At 44.9% G+C, this 25,767-nt stretch overlaps 1 protein-coding gene across 3 annotated transcripts; it reads left to right on the top strand.

The window, feature by feature from the left end:
* Positions 1 to 13,365: 13,365 nt before the first annotated feature.
* Positions 13,366 to 21,868, top strand: AGT (angiotensinogen). 3 transcript variants are annotated; one of them, XM_058834103.1, is made up of 5 exons: positions 13,366 to 13,583; positions 15,980 to 16,796; positions 18,997 to 19,261; positions 19,690 to 19,834; positions 20,346 to 21,868. In XM_058834103.1, exons 2-5 carry the CDS (start codon positions 16,007 to 16,009, stop codon positions 20,535 to 20,537), a joined length of 1,392 nt encoding a protein of 463 aa, XP_058690086.1. In that variant the 5' UTR covers positions 13,366 to 13,583; positions 15,980 to 16,006; the 3' UTR covers positions 20,538 to 21,868. The 3 variants fall into 3 exon arrangements, with proteins under 3 accessions (XP_058690086.1, XP_058690085.1, XP_058690084.1); XM_058834102.1 differs by having other exon boundaries at positions 13,366 to 13,587; XM_058834101.1 differs by having other exon boundaries at positions 13,577 to 13,717.
* The last annotated feature ends 3,899 nt before the right edge of the window (positions 21,869 to 25,767 follow it).

Raw genomic sequence — 25,767 nt, 5'->3', positions numbered from 1 at the left:
GGCGGCGGGTCCCGAGCAGCCTGGGAGCAGCCTGGGAGCGGCCCGGAGCTGCCCGGGGCTGCCCCGGTTTGGCCGGGCCAGGAGGGCAGTGCTCCGGCTCCGCTCCGCACCCAGCGCCGCCCGGGCCGGAGAGGCTGCCATGGGCCGGGGGGGCTTCCAGATGTGCAGGACCATTGGGCCCGGCCTCGGGAGAGAAAGCAGAGCCTGCGGCTCGCAGAGGTGGTGGAGCAGCCCGGCCTGACTGCGGCAGGGCTGCCCTGGCGGGCAGGTGCTGTCCCCTTTGGATGTCACGTAGGGCCGAGAGATGGCCATGGCTCGGGGGACCTTATTGCTCTCTGCGACCACCTGAAAGGAGGGTGTAGCCAGGTGAGGGGTTGGGCTCCTCTCCCGGGTAACAAGCAGTGAAGCAAGAGGAAATGGGCTCAAGCTGCGCCGGGGTGGTTTCTATTAGATACCGAGAAAAATTTCATCATGGAATGGACAGTGTTGTCAAGCATTGGAGCAGGCTGCCCATGGAAGTGGTGGTGTCACCATCCCGGGGGATATTTAAAAGACGTGCAGGTGTGTGCTCAGGAACGTGGTTTAGTGGTGGATTTGGCAGTGCTTGGTTGGTGGTTGGACTCGATGATCTTATAAGTTTTTTCCAGTATAAATGATTCTGTGATTTTTCTGCTTACCAGCATTCACCTGCACCATTGTGTCTCACGTTGGACAGTAAAACACTCTGCTGGAGAGGATGGCAGGCAATGCACCATGGATGCACTAAAGGAATAACACTCAGAGCCAGACATGGATATTCCTCTCTGCTTCGAAAGGAAGGAGATGCCACTCTCTTGGAACAACTTATGGTTCCTGTAGTACAAAACACACCCCTGAGTACAAACAGTGCTCAGCCTCCCTTTGCTTTATTGGTCCTTTGGTGGACCAGTTTAGCCTGCTGGCAAGAGATGATTTATGGAGAGCAATTAGGTGAAACAGAATTAGTTCCTTTCTGTTCTGCTATTTTTCACAGCAGTGCTATGAGGAAAGCTTTCTTTTCCAGAACATATATTGCCATGTTTATTCCCCATAATCGCATCCATTGTTGGTGTCTGCAGGCTCCCTGCTGAGACCAAGTTCCCATTGTGCAAATACATGGAAACTGTCCAAATGTGTGAGAAAAGGCAGGCCTGGTACTCCAAATGTGGCTGTCATTTGACCAAACTTAAGGTTTGCAGAATAGAGTCCAAATTATGTCAGATTTTTCTACAGCTGGTGAGAAGATAAAAACCCCCAGAAAGTGACTCACTGTGTGCTCATCCTCAAGATCCCTCTGGAGATGACTGTGTCTTTCTTTTGCCACTAGACAGACCCTCATGGACTAGTTTAGGGTAGATGGCCAGATTAAATGCATACAGCCAAGTGAGAGGAACACCAGACAAGGGGTTAAGGCAGGTAAAAGGCATTTTAATGCCAACAAAAGCCCAGGTTGGAAGTACCAAAAATCTCATATTCAGCCAGCAGCAAAACCAGGAACTTTATCCAGAAGATCCCTGTGTGGGCCAAGGCACATTGTCGTACCCCAGGGTAACATGCTGACTGGGGAAGGAGAAGTTCAGTGCCCTAGACACACAGATTCCCACCTGCGGTGTCCCAAGGAGAGTAACCACGTATCCCCTCAGGAAATTTCTTCTTTTCAGAGTTCAGCTGCAGATGAAAATGTGCACTCTGTGAGTGCTTGTCCTGCTGCAGGGGAATACATGCAGATTTTCTCCTATGTGAATCTCCTGTGTGCAATAAGAATTTTTTCCATGCTGTAGCTTTTCTCCCAGAGGGAAGTGACAGCCTTTCCCTCTCCTCGCCCTGCTGCTTCATGTCATGATGCTGCAGGAAAATTCATGTCTCTGAGATTTCAGCCTTAGTGTCAAGGCACTAAAAATGCACAGGAGAGATGGTGTCTGGGGAGTGCAGGTAGAAAAAAGAAAGATGAGCAGAAAACACTTATAAAATGTCCCTGTTCTCATGAAAATACAATACCTTGGCAGACACATATTAGGAATCACGGGTTCATCTCTTGAAGGGTAGAAACCAACAAATCTATGTATTGCCTACATGTTTACCCTGCTCCAGAGTTTTACAAGGACTAAGCAGTTTTGCTCTTTTACCATGAAATCACCTTTTGAAAGCAGTGAAAGAACATTTCTCCCCTTAAATGGCTCGTTTCTCCTGCCCCTTTGTGCTCTCTGCAGATATTCAGGGTGGGAGGAAAATGCAACACGTCCTGTGATAATCTCTTATGGACAGACACCAGCAACACAATCCTACATGCTCAGGAGAGTGGAGAGCAGGACTTGAGCCACTGACCTAGAACACCTTTCTCCTTAGGGTTCCTGGCTCAGAGGGTAAAAGCAGGGTATATTTTAACACTCCCTGGAACAGCAGGTGAGCACAGATGACGAGAGGCTGTGACACCAGCCCGTGTACATTTTCATTTGGCACGCTGTCGCAGCAGACATATTGTGACATTTAAGCAACACATGACAATATTAATACGAAAGTCTTGTCACACTGAGTAATGAAGTCCTTCCTCCAGGATTCCACTGTCTCAGGAGCTGTGGGTTTGCAGCCCACCGAGCCTCTCCCATGGTGGGGATAGTGCAGGTCTGTCCTTGGACTGTGCAGACAGCCGAGTGAGCTCCTGCCAGCGTGTGAAAGCGCTGAGAGAGAGCTGTCAGATCGAATGCAATTAATTCCTAGTGGGACTGCTCTGCACACCATTAGGCTCCTGCAGACTGCAGAGATCTCTCTACAAGCCTCATGACCAGGCAAGATTTCAAGGTGACAGCATAACAGCATGAGTGATGCACAGTCTGGCAACGTATGTTAGAGCAGAGCTACGTTTTCTTCCAGGTATCCTCATTAAATGCCTGTTCCTGAAACATCAGGAGTTTTATCTATTACCTTCAGCCATGGGAACAAAGCACTCAGGGAGCGTGAGCACCACTGCAATTGCAGCTGCCCACAGGCACCGCCCTCCTGCCGAGCCACACTGCTCATCCCACCACCAACTGCGGGGGCCAGATGGACATTGTGCAGAAGAAGCAGTGGCTCTGGCAGAGGGTGAGCATCCTCTGCCAAGAGCAGAGTCTCAGGCACACTTACTGCTAAAAGGAATTTCAGTGTAATTTCAGTCTGCTGTTGGGTCAGACTTCTTTGGACTTCTTATTCAAGAAAGCAGAATATCTGATTTGGTTTTCTGTGGTTTGAACAGTTTTTACTCTAGAAGAAACTCTTACTCACTTTCTGGCATAGTTCATGGGATAGAAGGTGGCATAAAGACTTGATGTAAAAAACTATGGTTTCTACTTCGTGGCCTCCTCACTTAGCATCATGCTACAGCACTGGCTTTCATCCCCTGCTGTTCAGCATTTGGCCTGTGCTTTTTCTGAGTCACACTTATGTAATTCCTTCCCCATAAACGTCAGGTAGACTCTGGTCACTCAGGATTTAAAGTTGGTTATTCAAATGACAGCAGCTTGACTAAATCTTTCATAACCCTGTTGTCATTACACCTCCTGCCCTGTCAACAGTTTAACATTGGAGGGTTTATCCATAGCCTTTGACGTGGCTAACCCCATGCTCTCCAGTGCTTATTGCCTGCTGGCTAAGCCCCTTCAGTGTCATCTGACCGTCTCTAAGGGACTGGTTTAGGCTAAAATATTTCATTTCTCTGCTCTTTCTCCAGGCATTTGAGAGAAATGACTGGTTTTGTCTAGGTGCCTTTATCGCTCTCCTTGTATATGCAAAGATTTAAGGGGAGATGTTCTGTGGACTGAGGTACCACCTATGAAACTCAGCAGCTCTCTGTCCTTCCCCCTCCGATCTGTATGAAGTTACATAAAACATCTTTGTTCTGTCTCTGAGATTAGTCTCATTTCACACTGCTTGGCACCCTCTGAACCTTGCCTTGATTTCAATCCAAATGCCAGTCACAGTCACACAAAACCACGATGTTTCTGATACTTTCCATTACTTTGGCTCAATGCAGTGCATGGACTTTTGCCCAGTGGCTTGCAGCCTGGCAGGCTTTGCACATGCTCCTGCACATATCTTTGCTAACCGAGGATATCTTCCAATTCTCCAGCATCAGCTGAGACCAGATAAAATTGAGCCCAGCTTGGGCTGTTTTTTAAGGAATTTTGTGTTGTCTTCTGGCAGTAAAGTAATGCACACTTTCTGTGGACAAGACAAGCCTTGCAACAGAGGGCCTGGAGTGTCCTGCTCTCCTGCATTTCCAGGCAGAAGCGAGGCAGAAGGAAGGAAAGTGAGAAAGGACAGTTTTAGGGGTTCTGTAAGACAGCCTGAGGTCTGGACAGCCGTACAAAATGTTGTGGACAGCCTAGTGAAAAAGGCTGGAGAGCAATGAGAACAAGGGTACAGAAAACCAAGGGGAGGGTTTTTAAGAAGTGGCCTTTGAAAATTTTGCTGATTAAGGGGAAAAAACACCTTGGAGGAATTGCAGAATATCAAAATGTCATTCAAGGGAGGACCCTAAAATAACAGCAAATGTAAGAAGCCCGGTTTCTTTCACTGTGCTGTGCAAAAGCAATAGGTTCTTCTCCTCGAGAGGCATCAGTCCCCAGTGTGGTGTCAGGACTGATGTGTGCTCACACCACCTGCAGCTTTGCTGTCACTGCCGTGGCTGCCTATGAAATGCTGGTGTGGCCCAGAGCCGAGGGCAGGGGGTGCTGAGCTGTCACCCTCGGGGGGTGACCCCATGAGGTGGCTCCCCCACCCACCACAGCCCACCTTGCCCAGGTTACCCTGGAGCTGACAGCTCTGCGGTGCCAGGAGGCAGCTCTGCTCTGCCTGCCCCCTTTTTGCCTGGCCTCTCTGATGGGCTTCCACCCCTTTTACACACCCAGAAATGTGAAACATCTTTTTGTGTGCTTGGTTAAGTAAGGACAACATTATCTGTGCTGGCAGCTGAAATATCATCATTAGGCAGCCATCTAAGTGCTTTACCCAGCCAAACTGCACAGCTTTCTGAGCTGTTGTTCCAGGCTTTTGTCAGAGCTAAGAACACAATGCTGCATTAATTCATCACTTTGGGGGAGCGGCAGTTTTACTAACAAAAGAGGGCTTTTAAGATTAATTTTATTCTTAAGACTGTGAAACACCAAGTGGCAGTATGGGAGAGGAGCCAAGTTGCAGTATGTCTTCAGCTCCCTGAGTCAGAGGCAGCCCCTAAGGGAGCTCAGCTTTTCCTGGGAGTAATAGAATAGCTCCAAGAGCACTCACTTTTTTTTACTTTTTTTTTTTTAATGAGAGGAGTTATGGTTTTCAAAGGTTTTCACCAGGGTGTGTTGCCAGAAGGCAACCTTAATCCTTTTTTCATCATGAATATTCTGGGCTTAATAATATTGTTCCTCTGATTTATCCCTCAAGCAGCAAGCTAAATTGTTATTTCATGCTTTTACAGTTAAAACAGAAAAGGTAGAAAAATAAAGCAAAATAAAAATAAAAACGAACCCCAAAACTGCAGCATTTAAGCCTTTGCTTAAAAATCAACCAGCAAATACAAAACAGAGCAGGAAGTTCTGATCTGCCTGGAGATTGACTTTCGCCAGTCTAGCGAAACCCCTAGAAACTTTTAAGTTGTGAGCGCTTTCATTATTTCCTGTAGGGAAAAAAAAAAAAAAGTATTTTTATATATTTATATTTATTTATATATATTTATATATTTATTTATATTTATATGTTTATATATTACTAATATAGAATATATTATATATACTATAACATATATACGATATAATTAGATATTATAAGATTTTATATATATATATATATATATATATATATATATATATTACTGGATATAAATTTAACTTTCCCCTCCTCTTGCTTCCAGAATTCCGAGTTTACCAAGGGCAGTGAGGGAATAACATTTCCAAGAGCTGCTGGCCGGGAGCAGCGATGCGGCGGAGCCTCCGCACGGCGGCAGCTCCGGATAAGGAGACAGGGAAGGAAGGGCTCTGCCGCGGTCCTGCTGGACCACAGCGGGATCAGCGCCGGGATGCTCCCTGCTCTCCCTTTCTAGAGGGATCCGAGCGCAGGAGCGAGCCTGGTTGGTTGTGCATCCCTCAAAACAACGCCAGCCTAAAAGCGCCGCCCTCATCTCAGGTGGCAAAAGGGTCTGTAGGTTGTATTTGGAGCACTGAAAATTGCGGCTGCTGTCCCAAGAGAGCGGCAGCTTTGGCCCTGTAGCTGGCTGAGTGGGAGCTGCTGCGGCTCCAGAGGATGGAAGTGCCTGCAGTGAGGAAGGAGCCAGTCTATTTCTCACTAATGAGCTGCACAAACTGCATGTGATTAAAAACACTCCTCGAGTGAAGCAGGAGACCACCACACACAGTCTGCTCAGAGGAGCACCAAACAGTGCCCAAAATAGCGGAGTCCTGCTGACTGCAACTATTTTCCCACCCAGGCAGAGGAGCAGGAGGAGGGGTGGAGGTGTCTTGAGAGAGGCTGGGAAAAGATAAAAGGGAACCTGAGTTTGTGCAGGGAACACAGATATCCCATCTTCCAAAGGTCTTTCTATGGCTGTGCTTTGAATTTCCAGGCTAGGAGACAATAACAATTGTGCACAGTGCCCCGTGGACAATTCGGCCAGGGTACAGGAATTACAACCAGAGTTTCAAAAATTTCAGTAGTGCCAGAAAAGATCAGCCACCCAAAGCATCACTTAGGAGATCCCTGGGGAGTAAATCTCAACTGAGCTTATTGTAGCACCCTTGCAATACTGAGGGCAGCCAGATGTTTGGTGGTGGAGGCTTTTGGAGCTGAATATTGTGGCATTTCCCAGACAGTGGTCAACTGGCCACTTCCCTTGCTCAACCTGGGTGACAGCTTGAAGACTTCAGTGCCTGACCTAGCTGGCAAATATTGGGACAGTGCAAAATCCCTCCCTGACACAAGGACATCTGCCAGGGTTCTGATAACAAAGCTAGCAGTAGCTCTTTCAGGCACTTTGCTGTGCTGGCCCTGCCATCCCTGCTGCACTGCCTTATCCATGGGACTGGATGAAGATAGAGTGTGACCAAAAAGGTAAACTCACTGGGCTGGGAGTAGAGAAGCCTGGCTGATTGTCCTTGAGATGCTGCCAACCTGTTGCATGACTGAAGGTGATTCATGTCACCTCTTTGTGTCCACTTTCACTCTCAGGACAGGCTGCTCTGTCCTGGCTGCTTCAGTCTGGGATTGTCTCTTGCTCCTCACAGGCACAGCATGTGCCACAGGAAAGGACCCAAAATAAATTACATGTTGCTGATGTAACTGTTAGACTGAAAAGTATTTTGAGATCCTCAGGGAAGGAGGTTTCCTCTGCCCACACACACAGTGGGCCCACAGTCATGCCTCTGTGTGCATGTGCAGGCTGTGCACAGATCATTCTTAAAATGCTCTTAAAAACTGCATCTCCCATTGGGACAGGAAAAAAATAGGGCTATGAAAATTCGAAGCAATCTTTACCCTCAGGGCCTGCAAACACAAGCTGTGACAAACCAAATGTAATTTTAGGCTGGAATATGTACCAGTGTTAGTACAAGCTTCCTTGAGAAGCTGAAAGAGACGGCAAGACGGTGATGCTCCCTCCTCCAACAGGGAGGATTTATGGCACTGCCAGGGCAGGCCAGGCAGCTGGCTCAGCCAGGGCACCTCTCCTGTGGGGAGGGAGCAGCGTGCCACACCAGAGTCAGATCACAGGCTGCCCACTCATCATGTGCATTTTGGCATCATGCGGGCAGACACGCTGTTTCCCTCCACCCCAGCACAGGAATGGCACACGTGATCCTTGGGGTTTATGGGAGCCAAGTTACCAAGTTTTCCATTGCTCCTTGCTGTGAGAACCCATGGCAGAAGCGGGATAATCCCTCTCTTTCATCATCTGTACTTTGAATGTTATTATTGAAAAGCATTTTTGCAATCCTCTTTACACAAAAAATTGGGCAAGCTCAGTACATCCCTCATGCTAACCAGAAGCTTTCACAGAAAAGTGGTTCCAGCCAGCATGGGCAGAGGTCAGGCATACAGAGAAAACACAGGAAAAATCACAGGCAGACCTATCCCTGTTTTATTAAAACAACCAAAAAAAATATTACTTTACACTGCCTTTCCCCACCAGAGACAGCAATAATAAACAAATAAAATCGGGCCCATGGCAGCTTGCCACAATTCTTACGGAATGGGAGGAAAATTGGTTTACTAAAGTATAGAAAATTGCCAGTGGTACTCCTTTCCTACTTATTCACTCTAGAAAAAGTTACCAAATTCTCTGTGTGCACCTGAAGTTAGAACAGAGCCCACAGGTCTGTGGTCTGACAGAGATACATTTTAGACCCCAATGCAGTAACTCTGATTAAAAGACAAAAAAACTGAAACGTGGCTAATTAATATGAAGAGCCTACCCACAGTTTTTGAAAATTGTTCATATTTCCCAGGGTTTATGTTGATTTTGAAGAGATAGCAGCGTGTTCCTAAATGCTCTTTGCACAGGAACAACGCTGAGGCTGAGGGTCGGGTTTGCTGAGTGCAGTGTTTCATCAGTGTAGCTCTACTGAAGGAGTGTTTTCAGTCTGTGCTGCAAAGTGAGTCAGCATAAGCTGGCCTCAGCTCAGACATCTTTATTTCCACAGCAGGTTGAAGACAATCCCTTGGAGAGAAGCATAGGAGATGCTGGAACAAGCAAAATTCATGACAGCTGTCTGTCTGGAGATTTCCCCAGTTAGCAACCACACCTGGACCATCATATTCTGCAGAGGCCAGTGACCATGCCCTCTATTACTTCATTTAATCTCCTTTTGTACTGAGACCTTTGGTCTCTGCAGCATCCTGTGGCAGTGTCTCCTGAGGTTCAAGCATGCAAAAGGATTCTTTCTTTATATTTGTTGCCTGATAATTTTACCAGGAATATGCTGATTCTGGCAATATTACAAGAGTGATTCAAGACTTCCTGTTCACCTTCAGCATTTTATGTTTATGCTTCCCATACCAGTGGATCCTCTCCCATATTGAAATGTCTTGGTCTCTGTAGGCACTCTACTGCTCTACAAAGTTTTTTTCCCTGATGTCTCACAAATAATCATTTTTCCATTCCATCCTTACGACTGACTGCCACACCTGGGGTGACCACTGCAGCAGCTGATGAAGCAATAGTCACCGATCTTCCTTTTGTCAGATCCTCCCACACAGGCAATCTCTTTTGCCTTTCCTCCCTGTCCTTTTCCCAGTGCCTGCTTGCCCTCTCCACTTGGAGCCTTGTTAAGACTCCAGGCTGTGTTCCCTTACCAGAACAGATGAGAAAGGGAGCACTGTGAATGTTGATGGGATGTAGAGGTTCACGGTTACCAGTGTCAGCTCACAGGCTGTACAAACAAACTGTTTGTGGCCTATTTCTCACTCAAGATACTTTTAGGCTTAATAAAAGAAACTCTCAAATTTAGTAATGAATTATATATGCCATGTACATGCTATTATGCCTAAATTATCCATATATTAATTAATAATCTATGTATGTCAGACATGCCAACCCAAGTTAGGAAGACATTATGTGAAGGTGTGTGGTCTGAGCCTGTGAGCAGAGTAATTTATCTCTCCTCCAGTTCTGCTGCCTCACAGGAGACAAGAGCATCATCACAGGAGTACCTCTGGTCCTTTTGAGTTCAGGTCTCAGAGCAAAATTTGGGAAAGTTGGAAAACAAATGGAAAGAAACAGAATAAAATATTTACTATTGTCTCTGCACAAAGTGCTGAATTTTATGCAGCTTTTCCTGGAACAATTCAGATCAATTAAAACACTTCTTGACAAAGTGGAGACGCAATGTTCTTCGTCAAAAGAATAGCCGCCTGGTCGATCAGTCAAAATTCTAGCTTGGACTAAAACATTTTCCCATTCAAGGCTGAATTACCATGCTGCTGTCAGTAGGGTTAGTGTTCCTCTGCCAGGCTTAAAATTTCTGAAGCTTTTTTGGCAGTATTTGCATGAAGAAGTACTGGAGCACCATCACCAAGAAATTTTTCATGGGGCAGGGGAGGGCTTCCACATTAGCCCTTCAGAACAGTGAGGCTGACCAGGAGATCTGATCCCTAGGATGGCTGCAAGGAAACCCATAACTGCAGCACCAGTGTTTTTCCACCCCTCTTTGCTCCCTCTCAGCAGCTACCATGAATAACAAGCAGGAAAAACAGAGGCAGGTTTTGAAGAGAAATGAGGGCAGCGGTGGGGGGGAGCGGGGCGGGCCCGGCTTATGCAAGAGAGGGAATAAAAGGGGGAGCCGAGTACCCCTCCAAAATCGGAGAGTGGGGCAAAAGGAGAGCACACACCTCACCGCTGAAGAACAGGTTTGAGAGGTCTGCGTTTCTTTGTACCTTTACTGTGGCTGCTGCAGGGAGAGGCTCATTAGAAAACGTGTATGGGCCTCAGGCTTGTTTCGGATAGGGGATGCTTGTAGAACAGCCTTGCTTTCACCTTCTTGGGTTCCTTGTTGCCAGAAAGCTTTTTGCCCAAATTTGGCCCAGTGCAAGTTCTCTGGCACAGCTCTCTTTAAGGGGCAGATTCCTTGGACACCGGAGCTGAAGGGCAGGATAGAGACTCCGCTTTCTCAAGTCGAAGCTCTATCTTTAAGCACACTCTCATTGCTAAAACCATGGCAACCCAACAAAAAAAGCCTGACAACAGAGTCCACATATAGTAATTGGAATGATGCTCATGCACTCCTGCTTAAAAATGTCTCAGAAGTAAAATGAAAGACTAACTGTCTTTAAGTTCTACTAGGATAAAATATGTTGCAGGTGTGGCAGGATTTGTTCTTTGTAATCTGAAACCTCCTTTAGAGGAAACTGTTAGAAGATAAAAGACATAGATCTAAGAGGTGCACTGGTGTGTGATGCATCTTAATAGGGGAATATTAATTGAGTGAGCACGAGTGACCGGCAAATGCGGGGGGGAAACTGTCTGAGCTTTTAGTAGAGTGTGAACATAAGGTGAAATCAAAAGTTCTCCCTCATTACTGGGGCCAGCCAAATTCCCAGTGGCCTGAAGCAGGAGGAGGACTGTGATGGAAACAGGACATTGAACATTACCTGGTGAAGTAATCTGAAGTAATTCTTCTTTTTCTGGAGAAAGCTGGGTATTTTAATTTGATTACTTTATTGATGTGGGAGCATGGGTGGGGGGCAAAAGATAGACTTCTGTGTTCCTCAAAGACACTGACCATTTTTTAATAGATGGAAAACAACAGAACTGAGTGCACAAACACCAAAAGAAACACCCAAAGATCAATCTGGCTGAAAACTCTGAGAGTATTCAACTCAGCTGAACTTTATATGGCAGAGCCACCAGACCAGCATGCTGGATTTATTATTCAGGTGACTCCTGCTCCTCCTCCTCTTCAGGGCAGCATCTCCTGCAGCCAGGGCTGCCTGTTTAGGGCTGGTACTTACGGCAAAAGGAGACCAACAGCTGCAGCACACCTTGGTCATGACCTTCAGGGGAGCTGGAAGCAGGGGATACCCAAACAATATTGTCTAGATGCTACAGAACAAAGGCATCATGATTAAAGGAAAAAAAATACAGTGAGGGTGAGGGGTTTGTGATTTCACCTTCCAGTGTTTATTGTCCACAGAAAACACATAAGTCTGACAGCTGTATTATATGTTTTTAGCATCACTTGGAGCTTATTAGCCAAAGCCACTAATTCTTTTTAATAAGGATACTTCTCAAAGTTTTATGGAATACAAGGTGCCCTACCATGAAACAGCTTTCATTTGTGTGTCCTTGATACAGAGGGTACTGCGATGGGTTTTCTTTTTACCTGTGTTCCAGCCTCATCTAGGGGGACACAGGAGACCAGCTATAGCTCCGACTTGGTGTGGTCTGGCCATTTGTGTGCGCTGCTGATGCCTGCCTGGTGCCTCAGGTGGACTCACATGAATGGTGGTGCAGGAGATACAGATTTGGGCTGTGCTCACATCCCACCCGCAGCTCCACTGGCCTCTAAAGGACCCTGGTGTGCCTGTGGGAAGGAGTCTTCAGGGTAGAGGGGAAAGAAGGGGGATTGCAACCTGAAACCTAACTTGATCGCTTAGCATTTAGCTGAGCAATATACATTTTTCATTTTTCATCCTTCTCCCTTTTGCCTGTATTCTTTGCTTGGCTAGAAGTGTTTTAAAGCTGTCTGGAGATGGTACAAACGCTCAGGGATTGTTCTGTGGGCAGATGCTTCCTCAACTGAGAGGCTCAGGCAGCAAGAGGACAAAACACCTTGAATGTTTCAAGCTGTTTGTTTAAGCCTTCAGTGCATGATAGCATGTTATACAAGCCCAGGCTCAGAAACACATTTGGACCTCATTAGAGTGAGGGTAATCAGATTGTTTAAATGAAAAGCAGGACCGCAGAGGCAGAAATTTCTCATCTCTTTGGTGTTAGGCACCTGGCATACAGCCCTTAGGCTGGCAGGACTCAGCTGTCGCTGTCTCCAACTTCATCTCCACCAGCTCCAGCTGCCCAGGCACACTGAAAACATCCTCCTCTCTCAGCTCTCTCCTTGAACCCAACATGTAGCTGGGCACTGCAGTCCAAATCATCCCTGACTGGCCCTCTAAAATCGAAGCTCAGATGATAAATCAGCCCTACTCCTGTTTGAGCCATAGGATTTTAATTGCTAAGAATAGCAGGGGCACCGAACAAGACCCAGTCTAACCAGTTGCGTTGTCCCTGGTTTGATTCACTGTTTATTTGCTTCAAGAGGAAGAAGGGGTGCACCAAAATTGAAAGATTGTTTCAAAAGCAGCAGAAAGATCTGCATATCCTAGCCCCTTTTCCTGAACATGACTTGGGAGGCTGAGACTGGGAGGGATGAAGTCTTTGTGATCCAGCTCTGGCAGTCTCACCTATCTGGCTTTCATCTTCTCCATTTCTACATGTTTTGTTCAAGAGGAAAAAGACCAAAGCCTTGACATTCTGAACAGTTCAAGAGGGAAAGAAGGGGTAAAAATTAATAGCTTAATCACTTTATTCTGCGGTAGCACGCACACCTCACACACTCCTGGATCCCCAGGCTGCAAGGTAGAGATTAAAGGCAAATTATCTTGTGAAGACAAGAATCTGATCCAAACTGTACAACAAACCTAAGTACAAAGAAATCTGTATTCCTTTCAGTCTGGTGCAAAATGAGATCTTTTCAGCTCCTATAATCAGTTACTCTGCAGAGGAAAACGCCTGTGTCTGCCTCGGTCAATGTGTAACTGCGACTTCGTAGGTGTGCTGGGTCTGGCTAAAGGTTGTGTGTCCATCCCTGGAACTTTCTGTGCAGCTGGTGTTAAGCGGGGCTCAGGTTTCATTGGGCCCTGCCTGGCCTGAGGTAACTTCTCTGGGCCCCCAGGCTGTGATGTAAAGCAGCTTTGCGCAATGCTGCCGCAGCCCTGTGGAAAGGGCAGAATTCCACCTGCAGCCCCACTGCCCCGGGGGGAGAGGTGTCCTGAGGAGCTCACCTGAGCAACAGCAGCATCGGAGGGGCAACAGAGGGGAGACACCCCCCAGGACAGAGGCGAGTAAGCGCTCTTACTGCATTGGCTTTGAATGCTGCTTTTTCAACTCAGGTGCTCATGCTTTTCCAAAGGGCTCGGGGCTCTCTTCTTTAGCCAAATAAACCACGCTGACTTTCCGCAGATGGGGCTTAGGGTAAGTGCTTGGCAGTGAGAACTGCTCCTCTTGCTTCTGCTCATGGGACAAAAGCTGATGGGGGGCTCTGGCAGCCAAAGAGAAGTGACCACTGGCTGCCAATGGTGCCTAATGGCACAGCCTGCCTGGGTGGCACAGGGTCACCCTCCCTGCTGTGCAGGAAACATTAAGTAATGCCTCAAAAGAATTGTATGATGGAGAGAACAGTGTGGGAAGGGCATTCCTTATAATTTGTGGCTTTTTGTTTCATTTTCCTGATCATCCCAATGTGAAAAATGCTTTGAGTAGTCTAGAAATCCACTAGCACAGTAGCTGGGCTAACTGTGAACGTGAAGTTGGGAAGGCACCTCCCAAGATAATTTTTTAACCAGTCATAAGCAATGAATATGCTCTGTCATGAACATCACATGCTACCAGCAGGGTTGGGAAGGTGAAGAGGGGCTGGGAGCAGAGGAGGCAGCAGCACGACTGTGTCGCCCATACAGTAATTTAGAGGATGAGGTGGGAGTTAATGGGGAAAGAGCAATTCTTGGGTGAAGGCAGGGACAGAGATCTACAGCAGGTCCTCCCCTGTATGCCTCTGGGGAGCAAATAGTTTCAGGCTTGACCCACATGCATTCAGGAAGACACTTGGACATCCTGAGTGACCATCACAGCAACAGAAACTCAATTTGCAAATTTTGCAATAAACAAAGCTGTTAGACAGGAACCTGGGAATATAGATATCCATGCTGGCAGGCAGACTTACTTAGCAAGGTCTGTCTAGTTACCAAGCATCTGCACATCTCAGTTTTTGTATGTGCAATAGAGTGGTGATACTGCAAACCGGGATATTATTAGACATTAAATACTTGGGGATCCATCAGGGGAAAGAATGAGGTTATACATTGTAAATTAGGCTGGGAAAGGGCCAGGTCTTGAATAGATGGATTTAAACACAAGTGTTTCTACCCTGTGTAAAATGTTGGTGAGACAGACATTGCTGTATGTCCTCTCAAAAGGCTTAGGCTACCAGAATTACAATACCTGACAGACTGGCGTGATTCAAAAAGCCTTGGAGACAGAAAGCACAGAGCAGGGCTTGGGTACTGGCAAGGCTGATAGCACTTTGCCCATCCAATGAGCTCTGCAGAACTTGAAATGAGTGAGAGGGTGAACAAAGCTACAATAAAAAGGAATTACTAATAGAATAAAAATACAGCTCTGAATAACAGCATCTTGGCTGATGATATGTGTTACCAGATGCATAATTTTCAACACACTTCAATTTGGATTTCAAATATACAGATTAAAAGTCATGTACTAGAAATCTAAGAAAGTTACAGCAGAGCTATTAGTTATCAAAAAGTTTGATATAGGAAAAGAGAGAATTCTAAAAATACAGTATTTGTCAGTGGGTATAATTTTTCAGTGTGTGTGTGTGTCCATGACATTCTCATTCCCAATATGCATTACATCCTCTGTGCTAAAACACCAGTGACATCCACATACAGTAAAATTCACTGCTTCTTGTCAGGAAAAACAAGAGCAGCAAGTGGTCTTTTACCACAGGAGAGGACTGCCTGCACAGCTGAGTAACACTCAGCCTACCCCTCCTAATTCTGTATTCAGGGATAGAAGGTGCAATGAAAATGGTTTCGGTGTGAGCACATTTGTATAAGGGAGCCTGGAGTATGTTTGCCTAGAAGCTAGAATGAATGTTTGCACTGGGCTATGAAAACATAACATGCTCTGCTAGTGCCAAGTATTTTGCTGACTAGACATACAAAGCAGGACATTTTTGCATTTGGACCTTAAGAGAACTGGTTTCCAAACCCACTTCCTGTGTAACAGCAGGCACACTGCTTAGCCCGTCCGTGTGTCTGCAAGGCTCTGTGCAGCAGTTTGCAGAGATGGAGCTGACCAGGTCCCAGGAGCAAATGTTGTTGCATTTGCTGCAAAACAAGGTTTCACAGAAGTAGCATGGTCTAGTTAGTAGGCACAACCAGCATCTGCAACCATTCCCATGCTAAATCCTTAGGGCACTACAGCGGGTAATGGAGTCACATCTGCGCTTACCATTTCCCACCTGCTGCCATTGAAACTGGTGTCTGTCTCATCCTGGGCTTTTTGGGGGCAGAGTCAGACCAAACACCACTAAATACTGAAATTTTCTGAACACCTTTGTAACTCCAGCAGCGCTAGCACCTCACCCTGTGATTAAGAGAAACTGTACTTGAAACAGACTGACCAGTCTCCTTTCCTCCTCTTTTTTTCTTTCAGAAGACACCGTGGAGGCAATTTTCCAACATGAATCTGGTGGCAGGTCTTCTCTGCTTGCTGGCTTGCCTTACCATGGTGACTTGTGACCGGGTCTACGTCCACCCTTTCAATTTGTTTTCTTTCAATCAAAGTGAATGTGACAAGCTGGAAAAATTGGTTCAGGAGGGAAAGACTATTGTCCCTGTCTCCATTGAGTCCCAAACTACACCTGAATATGAAGGTGACGTGAATGACAAGAACAAATTGGAAGCCCCAAGCCTCAACACCTGGGGGAAAGAGGAACGAGGCTACCTGAGTGGCTTGGTGTACGTCCCGGGCATGCGGTTTTACAACGTGCTGCAGAAAGCACGGACGGGCCAAAATGTGCTCCTGTCCCCAACCAGCCTCTACAGCTCCTTGGTGTCATTCTACCTGGGTGCCTCAAACCAGACAGCACTTGATTTGCAGGGATTGCTGGGATTTGTTCCCCCCTCTGGAAACCCTGACTGCACTTCCACGGCAGTCGGAAGCAATTTCCTTTCCAGCCTGAGGACGATCGAAAGGCTTGTGAAGAGCGGGGACGAGGAGCTGCTCTTTTCCAAGACACTGAGCCTGTTCTCTGCCCCTGGCATACCCCTCTTCCAGCTGTTCATAGAGCACTTGCTCCCCAGTGCTGATGCATTCTACGCCCGAGCTGTTGACTTGACAAACCCAGGCGAGGCAGCAAAACAAATAAATGCCTTTGTGGAGGCCAAAAGCGAGGGCCAGAGCAAATGCTTACTGGCAGACATCGACCCATCCGCAGAGCTGCTGTTTGCGGTGGACGTCCGCTTGGCAGGTATGAGGCAGCGCTGCTCACTTTGGGAACAGGCTTGGGGAAGGATGGGCAGTAACCCTGCTCCTGGGAAGGAAGCAAGGTCATGCCTGGCCAGTGGGGAAAGGGAAGGGCTCAGATGAAAGGCTGGACCTCTGCTCCCCACAACCGTGCAAGGGATCCTGCCTGCACTCTGCCACGAGCCAGCAAGCGCAACAGGGAGTGAGAAGGGGGGAGATGGCCTCCAAGAAATTTTCCTTGTCCAGGAAACTAAGGATTAGGAAAGGTGTGGAAAGGTGCATGAGAAAGAACTGTGCAGCATTTCTGGCTGCAAAGGAACTAAAAGTCATGAGGGGCCTCCAGCAAGATTGATCAGGGTGTAGCTTTAAAGAAAGCCGAAGGAGCTGGGGGTAGCAGGCCAGAGGTACAGATACATAAAAGGCTAAAAAATACAGTGGACAAGACTCCTCTAGTGGCTATTAAACACAGAAGTCAGGAGGCAACATCTGGCTCAGGAAGCAACCAAACATCATCAGTTATGGAAGCAGGGCAGCTTTTAGGAGAAAAAACCTAGGAGAAATAAGGCAATCCCTTCATTGCCTAGGGTCATTCCATGCTGCTGTCCCAGAAATCCCCCTGCACTACAACTGAGCCTTCTCTTCTGAGTGTAGCTGCTTTCCTAGATCCTCGTGACTGAATCCAATACCAAAGACTGCACACTTCAGACAGCTTGCCTACCTGGGACTGTATTTTAAAAAACTTGCAGTGAGGCCCAAGTTCCTGAGTGGGCCTCTATTGCTAAAGGTGGAGTTGTGGTGCCCAGGACACCTTTTTGTGCCTCCATCCTCCCACCTCAAAATTTTATGTCAGGTTTTCTTTGCCTTTCATGGGTGCTGTCATTCTCTCAGCAAGCTGTGGGCATCAGCTTTCATTTGTCATTTTAAGATCTAGCATAGATATGATACTACAAAAGTAACTGGGTTACAGACTTGGGCATGGTCACAAAAGCTGAGTTTTCCTTTAGCAGAACCATTTTTTCCTCTTCCTCTGTATTGGAAACTTGTAATTTGTATAAGCTTAGAAACACATGTTCAAGGGTCTGCCTCACTGGGTCAGCTCTACTACCTTCTCTCTCCGAAGATGCATTTGAAAGTCTGCATGTTGCAGTCCCCACAGGTGGAATGGACAAAATTGGCTCAAGAACAAATGAATTACACAAGCAATTATCTTCTAATAAACATAGAAGGTAACTTTAGCATTTGGTTTGCCATTTGGTTGTGAAAGGGCATCCATGACAGCTGATGCTATCGTGCTCCATGTCTGTCCCAATAGCTGCAGAAAGGAAAAAGCCCTTTTCTTTTTCCTCTCTGAAACACGTTATATAAGCTCTAAGATGCTATCAACAGCCATAGCATTGATAAAGTGACAGAAATCCATACAAAACATCAGCTAAATGTTCCAGTGGTCTCAAGTGTTGGTCACTTGCACACAGCTTTCTTTTTCATTTGTAGACTTGCTGCCAAGCAGGGCCTACCATTTAGAATTCAATGCAGAACATCAGGTGCAAGCTTCATTGAGGGCAGTAGTTTCTTCAGTGCTGAACAGGATTATCTGCCCAGCTGGGCTGCAGCATTGATCTGTGGCAGTGAAAAGATAACGTATTGAAATGCAGAGCTGCACAGACGTAGTGTAAGGTGAGAACAAGGCCTCTTATAATTGTGAACGGGGAAAGAAATTTATTTTAAGGTCTAGTAAGTGTTCAAGTATGTTTTTTTTAACCTCCTTGGCTCAACCAACACTTCAGTGTTGTGCTAACAACCTTCCCCATCGCTTTGGTTTGTAAGATGGTGAAGGGTGAGACCTCAGGCAGAGCTTGTGCTGCCTTACCTCTCCTGAGACCACCCAGCTGCCTGAGAGTGCTCCTGCAGCAAGGGCTGGCCCTGATGGATGTGCTTCCAAACATGCCATCACTGCACTTGAGAGACAGAAAGGAAACCAGTACAGCAGTCACAGTCCTGATGGCCATGGTCCCTGTGCTGTGAGCTTTATGGCACCAGAAGGCAGATTAAAAGGGGGAGACATATGATAAAGTAGTTAAATGTGATTTTATACACGCAGTCCTTCTCTAAGGCACAGTGTGTTCTCAAAAAGACCAGCTAAGGGGCAGAGGGGAGGAGGGAAGGACGAGAAGAATCAATTTCTCCTTTCTTGATTTGTTTTTCAGTGAATGTTAAGCAAGCCTTCCCACTCAAAGAGCCTCAGGAGTTCTGGGTGGATTCAAACACAAAGGTCTTGGTCCCTATGTTGTCTATCACGGGGACACTCAAGTACAAAACTGACGCCAGTGGAACTTTTTCTGTGGTGGAAGTCCCCATCAGCAAGACGGCGCTGCTGGTGCTGCTGCAGCCCATCAATGGCAGTGACCTGGAGCATGTGGAGTCCGAGCTGATGTCGCAATCCTCAGCTTGGCTCCAGAGGCTGTCCCCAAGGTAGGGAAGGGGCACGTGCATCCTCTTGTAGTAGGGATGGATGGGATGAGCCACACAGGCCTGCCCCCTCACCCGGGGTTGGATCCTGCCAGGGAGACTTTACTACGGAGCACAAAGAGAAACCCCTGCACAGCCAGGGAGCTCATTTCAAAGGAGCTCCACTTTGGTGGGATCAGCTTTTTATCTGGGGGTATTTCAAGGAAACAACAAAGCCCCTTTGCATCCCACCCACAAAGTGGGATGCTCTGGGGTTTAGCCTGGGTGAAGTCTGCGAGAGTTCACACTTGGAAACAGTAACAGGCACCCACTGTGTTTGTGCCCCTACACCAAGCACTTGTTGCAGCTGTTCTCACACTCCCCAGGACTGCCCAACCACGATGCTTTCACAGTGAACACTCACTTGCCTCTCTCTCTCCCTCTCTCTGCAGAGACATCAAATTAACGCTGCCAGCATTAACACTAGAAGACAGCTCTGATCTACAGGAGCTTCTTGCAGATATGGAACTGCCTACACTGCTGGGGAAGGGGGCAGATTTCAGTAAGATAAGCAACGCCAGTCTAACAGTTGGAAAGGTACAGTATATATCATTGTATTATTTATTATTTATTTAGTATATATCACTATTATTTATTTATTAGTATTTATTTTAAAAAAATTACCTTTCCTGCACAATTTCAGCCTCCTAAACTGAATAAATTTACCTACAAAAAAGCAGTCAGAGCCATGTAGGGGACATGCTTAGTAGGGGACTGAGTATCACATAGAATATATGTTTTGGATTTAGTAGGAGAATAATGCTGATAACACAAGAGTTTTAGTTGTTGGCAAGTGGTGGGAGGAAGGAGTGAGCAGCTGTGTGGTACCCAGCTGCTGGCTGGGGTTAAACCACGGTACAAGAGTAACAGGATTACAGACCATCCCAGCGTAAAAACAGTTACAGAGCTTTTGCACGTTATAGACAAGTATCCAACATCTTTTTAAAACATCTATGGAGTACAATGTGCTTTATCATTTACTCAGAGTCTCCTTTGTCCCACCACAATCATGCTCTGATGACTCCAGAGTTATGTTTTTTTCTTGCAGGTAATAAATAAAGCCTTTTTCAAGCTGGCCAGTGATGGAACAGATCAGGCAGAAGACCCTGCAGCACAAAAGGAAGATGGGGCATACCTGGATGTAACACTGAATACGCCATTCCTTTTTGCTGTTTTTGAAAAGCAGTCAAGGGTGATGCTTTTTCTTGGCAGAGTAGTAAACCCTCTGCATGAGGATTAAATGCAAACACAGAGGATAAGAAAGGAGTGGAATGATGCACATTTCCTGTCACCTTTTTCTTATTCATCAGATATTTTTGTTGAGTGCTCTACTTAGCTTTGAGATGAAGCAGTTAGTGTTTGAAATACAGCTTTTTGAAAGCTAACACCTTGCAACATTTCATCCTCATTCATCTATTTCATGTGAGGTGACTCACATGCTTCCTCCAGCTTCCATCTTATTCTCTGTCTCTCTTTTGCTCCTAGTTCCCTTTCTGGATGCAGTGGGGCAGAGCATGGTTTCGATGCAAGGCATCAACTTGAAAAAATAGATAAGCAGCTTCTACTATACTATTTTTTTTTTTACTATAGAAAATAACCACTTCATTCTTTAAAAAGCTTTTTAACTGTATGGTCAGTTTTCCAAGAGAGACTCCCTTTTACATAACAGTGAAGATTTTACAATTACCCACTAAGATTTCTAGCTTCATCAGCAACATTTCCCTTTAAAAAGCTGCCAACAGTACAGGCAGGCTCCACTTGTCCCACTGAGACAAGATTTTTTGCCTTGGAAGCAAAAACATGCTTAGGGGAAGTTTCTTCTTTCTGCAGCCCAGATGGATATGTTCACTTCTTAACTCTACGGAAATGCTAAAAATAGTGTTTGGTAGTATTAATGAAATGTGATGGATAAATCCTCAGAGTCTGACAGAATTATCTCTTATGTTTTTTAGGAAAAAAATCCCACAAGGTCTACTATTCCAATATAATTCCATTTCTTGGATTACTTTATAACCTGTGAGGCATTTCTTATAGCCTTACAGCAAAGATGGACATTACTGGTTAGAGTCCAATTCTGTAAATTTTAACATATCCAAACCATATGTTCTTTAAAAATAGCATTAATGGCAATAATATATATTAGTATAAATAGTGGATGTGGTGCAACTACTTGTGAATAAAATGATTACAGCAGTCCAGTCCAACTCTTAACAGAGTCATAAAAATTTGAAACATTAAAGTGGAACAATCGATTATTAGATGACTCTTGAATTAGGAAGTGAGGAACTGGGAGACAAACCTTGGTACTGAGGAAAGCCTGGAACAAGGATTTCCACCTCTCATCTTGATTTATTGTTAGGACTGATGGCACTTAAAAATAACTGCAAACCTCTTTGGCGAGATGTATCCCACAGTGCACAGCAGCTCATTATCATCTGCAGTGCCCCAAATGTGTATCTAATCCAAATGCACTAATGCCAGCAGCTTGCTGTCAGTGATGTAGACATGTCCTTGTAGCTCAATGGAAAATGGCATAACATTGTAAACAAAATAACCCTCAGAATACTAGGATACAGCATCCATGTATTTACCCATTTATACTCTATGTACTCCAGATGCTCTAACATCTAAATACTGTACTTGTATTAGATACAGAAGTAATTAAGTATGAACATGCAGAAGAAGAAAGATGCAAATAAACTCACTTCCAAGTTTCTTTGGCACAGCTCAGTTGGGCTTTTGTCCATACAAATAAGTTCTGGATTCAAAATCTGCTCCAAATCAGATTTATGTTTTTAAGACAGTAAGTTGCATATTATCAAGCACAACAGCCAATGATATAGCTCTAAGCATGGAAGAGGCAGCTTCATACTAATTTAAATGTTATCCTGTTTACTTGTTGAAGTCAGAAGGTAGCATCATCTACAAATAAAATTTCAGACCATGAAATGTCCCATTTTTATGAAGAAGGTGGAAAATAACCAGAGGCAGCCCTTGGATACACTGATGGAAAGCTCAAGGGAAAATGTCTTTATATTCTCAGGTGGGAGCTGCATGCTCTGGAATTCCATATCCCTGTTCAGTGGTTACAGGCAGAAAAACAAAACAAGTCCGTCAACACACTTTTCAGAATAGAAGTTTTGTGGTGGAGAGCACCTCTCCACTGACACCCTGGAGAAGAAAAGGAAGAAGGAAAAGGCAGAGACAGGGAACTAAAAGTAAACTGACCAGAGTAAGGACTGCCGAGAGAGATGTACTGGAGCAAATGCTACAATACCAACAACATAAGCTATCTGTACAGGTACCCATTCTCCTATATAATCAAATGATAAAAAACAACCAACTAACCAAAAAAATAATCTATGTCCAATTCCCAACTAAGTCTCTGCTTCCACAACAATGTGCACTACCCTGAGACTTGTTTCTGACATCAATTTTATATATAAATTTTTTATGGCATTTTGCACTCTTCACTCTCCTCTAATTTTACCAAATTCCTCTATCAGGCACACCACAATGCAAATTCCAAGCATCCTAGACACCACTCACATACTGAGATCCCAAATGCAATCTACAGCCTAATAATCCAGTGAATGAAGCACCTAAACTCAGCCTCTAAAAAGGTGGGAGATTTGGAGAAAGAGAACAAAGACAAGGATGAGCTTTTTAGGTTTCAACAAACAGCACAGTTTATCCCTGGGCATAGCTGACAATTCACTGACAGCTTAAAAAACAAAACAATTTGTAAGAAATCTATGCAGTGTGCTTCCTCATCCCTCCAGTTCAACCTTGAAAATACAATGGTTGATGGAAAAAGGAGAGTAAATATTCCTTGAGTGGTCCAGCCAAATATACATACTGGTAGTTATCTTTAGATGATGAGGTTAGAACAGTCTGGTCCACTTCTGGTATAACCTACCAAGTTGAGAACCCAGTTACCCTTTTAGAGGAAGACATGCCATTGCTCTTTCTCTCCTCAGTATTGCACAAAAACTCTTCCAGCTAAATTCCTTCCAAGATTACAAAGGCATAGCAAGTTTTCTAAAGTTCCTAGAATGGAAGAAGAAAAAGGCATAAAATCAAAACTGTATTACTGTCATGAAGTGCACATCAAAAATTACCTAATGAATAGAAGAAATAGGATTAGCAGCAGCAGACATCTCCATCAGAGCACACTTACATTGTATATCCTCTCCTCACTGATCCACAGTGTTTGAAAATGCTAAAATTCAGGGTACCAAAGGCAAAATTAGTTCACACCTTTCTTTCAACAGAGGGTATCACACAAACTTCTTATTCATAAGCAGTAAGAGTTACATCCACTCAGCAGTGTGTGCCTAAGGCTGAGGATTTCCACGTGCCTGCAGGAGACAAACAAATCTGTCATCTGACAAGTTGGTTTATTTTGCTGTTTCTTTTTCCACCAATAAATTTGGATGCTCCCTCAATTGTGTATGTGCCATGAACAGAGAGAAGCTAAGCAAATTAGAAAAGCCAAATCCTGCTCTCCATTACTCAAGATTGAATCCAAGCACCACCACGTACTTCTAAGCAGCAGGACTTTCCTCACTGCCACCCTTCAAAAAATTAGTATTAGAAAAGTCGTAACAGCCACTTTTCCTAATTGCTTCAAAAGCACTATGACCACATGGCTGTGTCTTCTCAACTAAAACAGCATCAGTTTCAAACAGTGAGGAATGAAAGCCCTCAAGATGTGAAAGGTTTGCTCACTACAGCTTCAATTCACACAACAGCTACGAACTTTGTATTTCTAAGTACTTGGAAAATTTGCATGATCTTGGCAATAAGCCCCAAGATCTCTAAATACTTTAGGAAGCAATAGGTATTTTTAATTAATAAATGGGAACTAGAATTCCAGTGTTAAATTTTCACAAGGTAAAAAAAAAAAAAAAAAAAAAAAAGTAAAAAAAATCAGTACAACAAAACACAAACAGAACCAGGGCATTCTCTGACTTTAAAGCCTTAAATTCACCTCCTACTGTGCCTAGACTATGTTGCCTGTCCTTCACATATGAAAGAGAAGCATCAGTAGGGAGATCACTCTAGGTTCAAGAAAGATCTTTGTTAATCCTTCTACCATTTTAAACACTAGTAACACTTTCGAATTTCCTGCTATATAAAGATGTACCTTGCACTGATCTAACTAGGTCTGAAGTTACAAAAATTCTACATGTATGCAGGTGAATTCTAATGGATAATGTAATACAAATCAGAAATATGCTAGGCCTGAATAAATTATACTTAGTGAATTAAGTATTAATTTGAAGGAAAACAGTCTGAATGTAATAACCTCTAAGTTAGATACTTGCAGTAGAAATTATGTAAAAAAATTTGAAGTACTTTATGAGATTTTGTCACACAGCCCTTCACACCAACCTGGTCTGTGAAAAAAAACAACACATCAGTTAAATGAAGACATTAAAAAACCAAATAGGAGCTAACCATATCCCATGATGAGGGAGGGAAAGTAACTGCAAAACAGTAATGAGAAATAGCAGAATCCTACTCCTGCGAGTACTTTATCCCAGAAGACCTGGAATAACATCTGGAAGTTTTTGACACCCTGTAGAGTTAAAGCACATAGCTGCCTGTCTCAAACACTGTCAAGGCCACAGACAGAACTTGCCATAAGATAAGCAACCACAACAGGAGCTAGAGATAAGCACAGAAGGAAGGAATTTGTGACAGGAAGGTGCTGATTCCAGACCTGTCAAAGGTGACATCTGGTTAATGCATCCAGACAAATTCTCTGGCAAACTCTGGGAGAGAAAGCAAGTGCTCATACTCGTATCACTGCTCAAAATCACCCTAAGTTATGGGACAGATGTAGTCTGTGACCACCACCAGCCCCGATTTGCCCCAGACGAATTTCTGGGGCCTCCCACCAGAAGTGATCCACAGTGTTAACATCAGACAATGTAAAACTCCTGCCCAGGGGATGTACCAGGGCACTCCCACCTGACCTAAACATGTATGAACCCACTGAACTCTTTGTTTCTTGGGCTTCCCCCACCCCTGATGCATCAAGACCTTGACCATCACTTTGACCAACAAACATCTAAAATGGCAACAATCAAGTTGCTGGATCTGTGGATGGTGTTATCTTTCATCTCTACTATGTACTCACATACTTTCTTTTCACCATATATTTTCCTAAGTGGTACTTTTATACTTTCATATTGTTCTATTTCTATAGACAATAACCAAAACAGCTACATACCTTTCTTCCATTGCAACCAAACTGCTCTAAAATAAAGCTGACATATACATATAGATATATCTCTCTCTATATATATATATATAGATACATACATAAACTCTGGTCACTCAGTGTCGTTTCACTCTAAGCAAGGGTTCTGTTAACAAGAACCTGACTTTGCCCCTGGAGCAGGTTGTACACAGCCATCAATCAATCCATTTTATTCAAAAACATATCTGGACATCAAAAG

This window comes from Poecile atricapillus, chromosome 3, assembly GCF_030490865.1.
Source record: "Poecile atricapillus isolate bPoeAtr1 chromosome 3, bPoeAtr1.hap1, whole genome shotgun sequence".
In the NCBI taxonomy this organism is placed as follows: domain Eukaryota; kingdom Metazoa; phylum Chordata; class Aves; order Passeriformes; family Paridae; genus Poecile; species Poecile atricapillus.
Note: the sequence above shows the minus strand (reverse complement) of the source record. Positions and strands in the feature narration are given on the sequence as shown.

Bases quoted from the DNA above. Each gene is read 5' to 3' on its own strand.
- AGT (XM_058834101.1), top strand. From the start codon at position 13,616: ATGCTGCTTTTTCAACTCAGGTGCTCATGCTTTTCCAAAGGGCTCGGG. The intron at 13,718-15,979 runs GTAAGTGCTTGG...TTTTTCTTTCAG, and splicing joins TTCCGCAGATGGGGCTTAGG to AAGACACCGTGGAGGCAATT. The intron at 16,797-18,996 runs GTATGAGGCAGC...TTTGTTTTTCAG, and splicing joins GGTGGACGTCCGCTTGGCAG to TGAATGTTAAGCAAGCCTTC.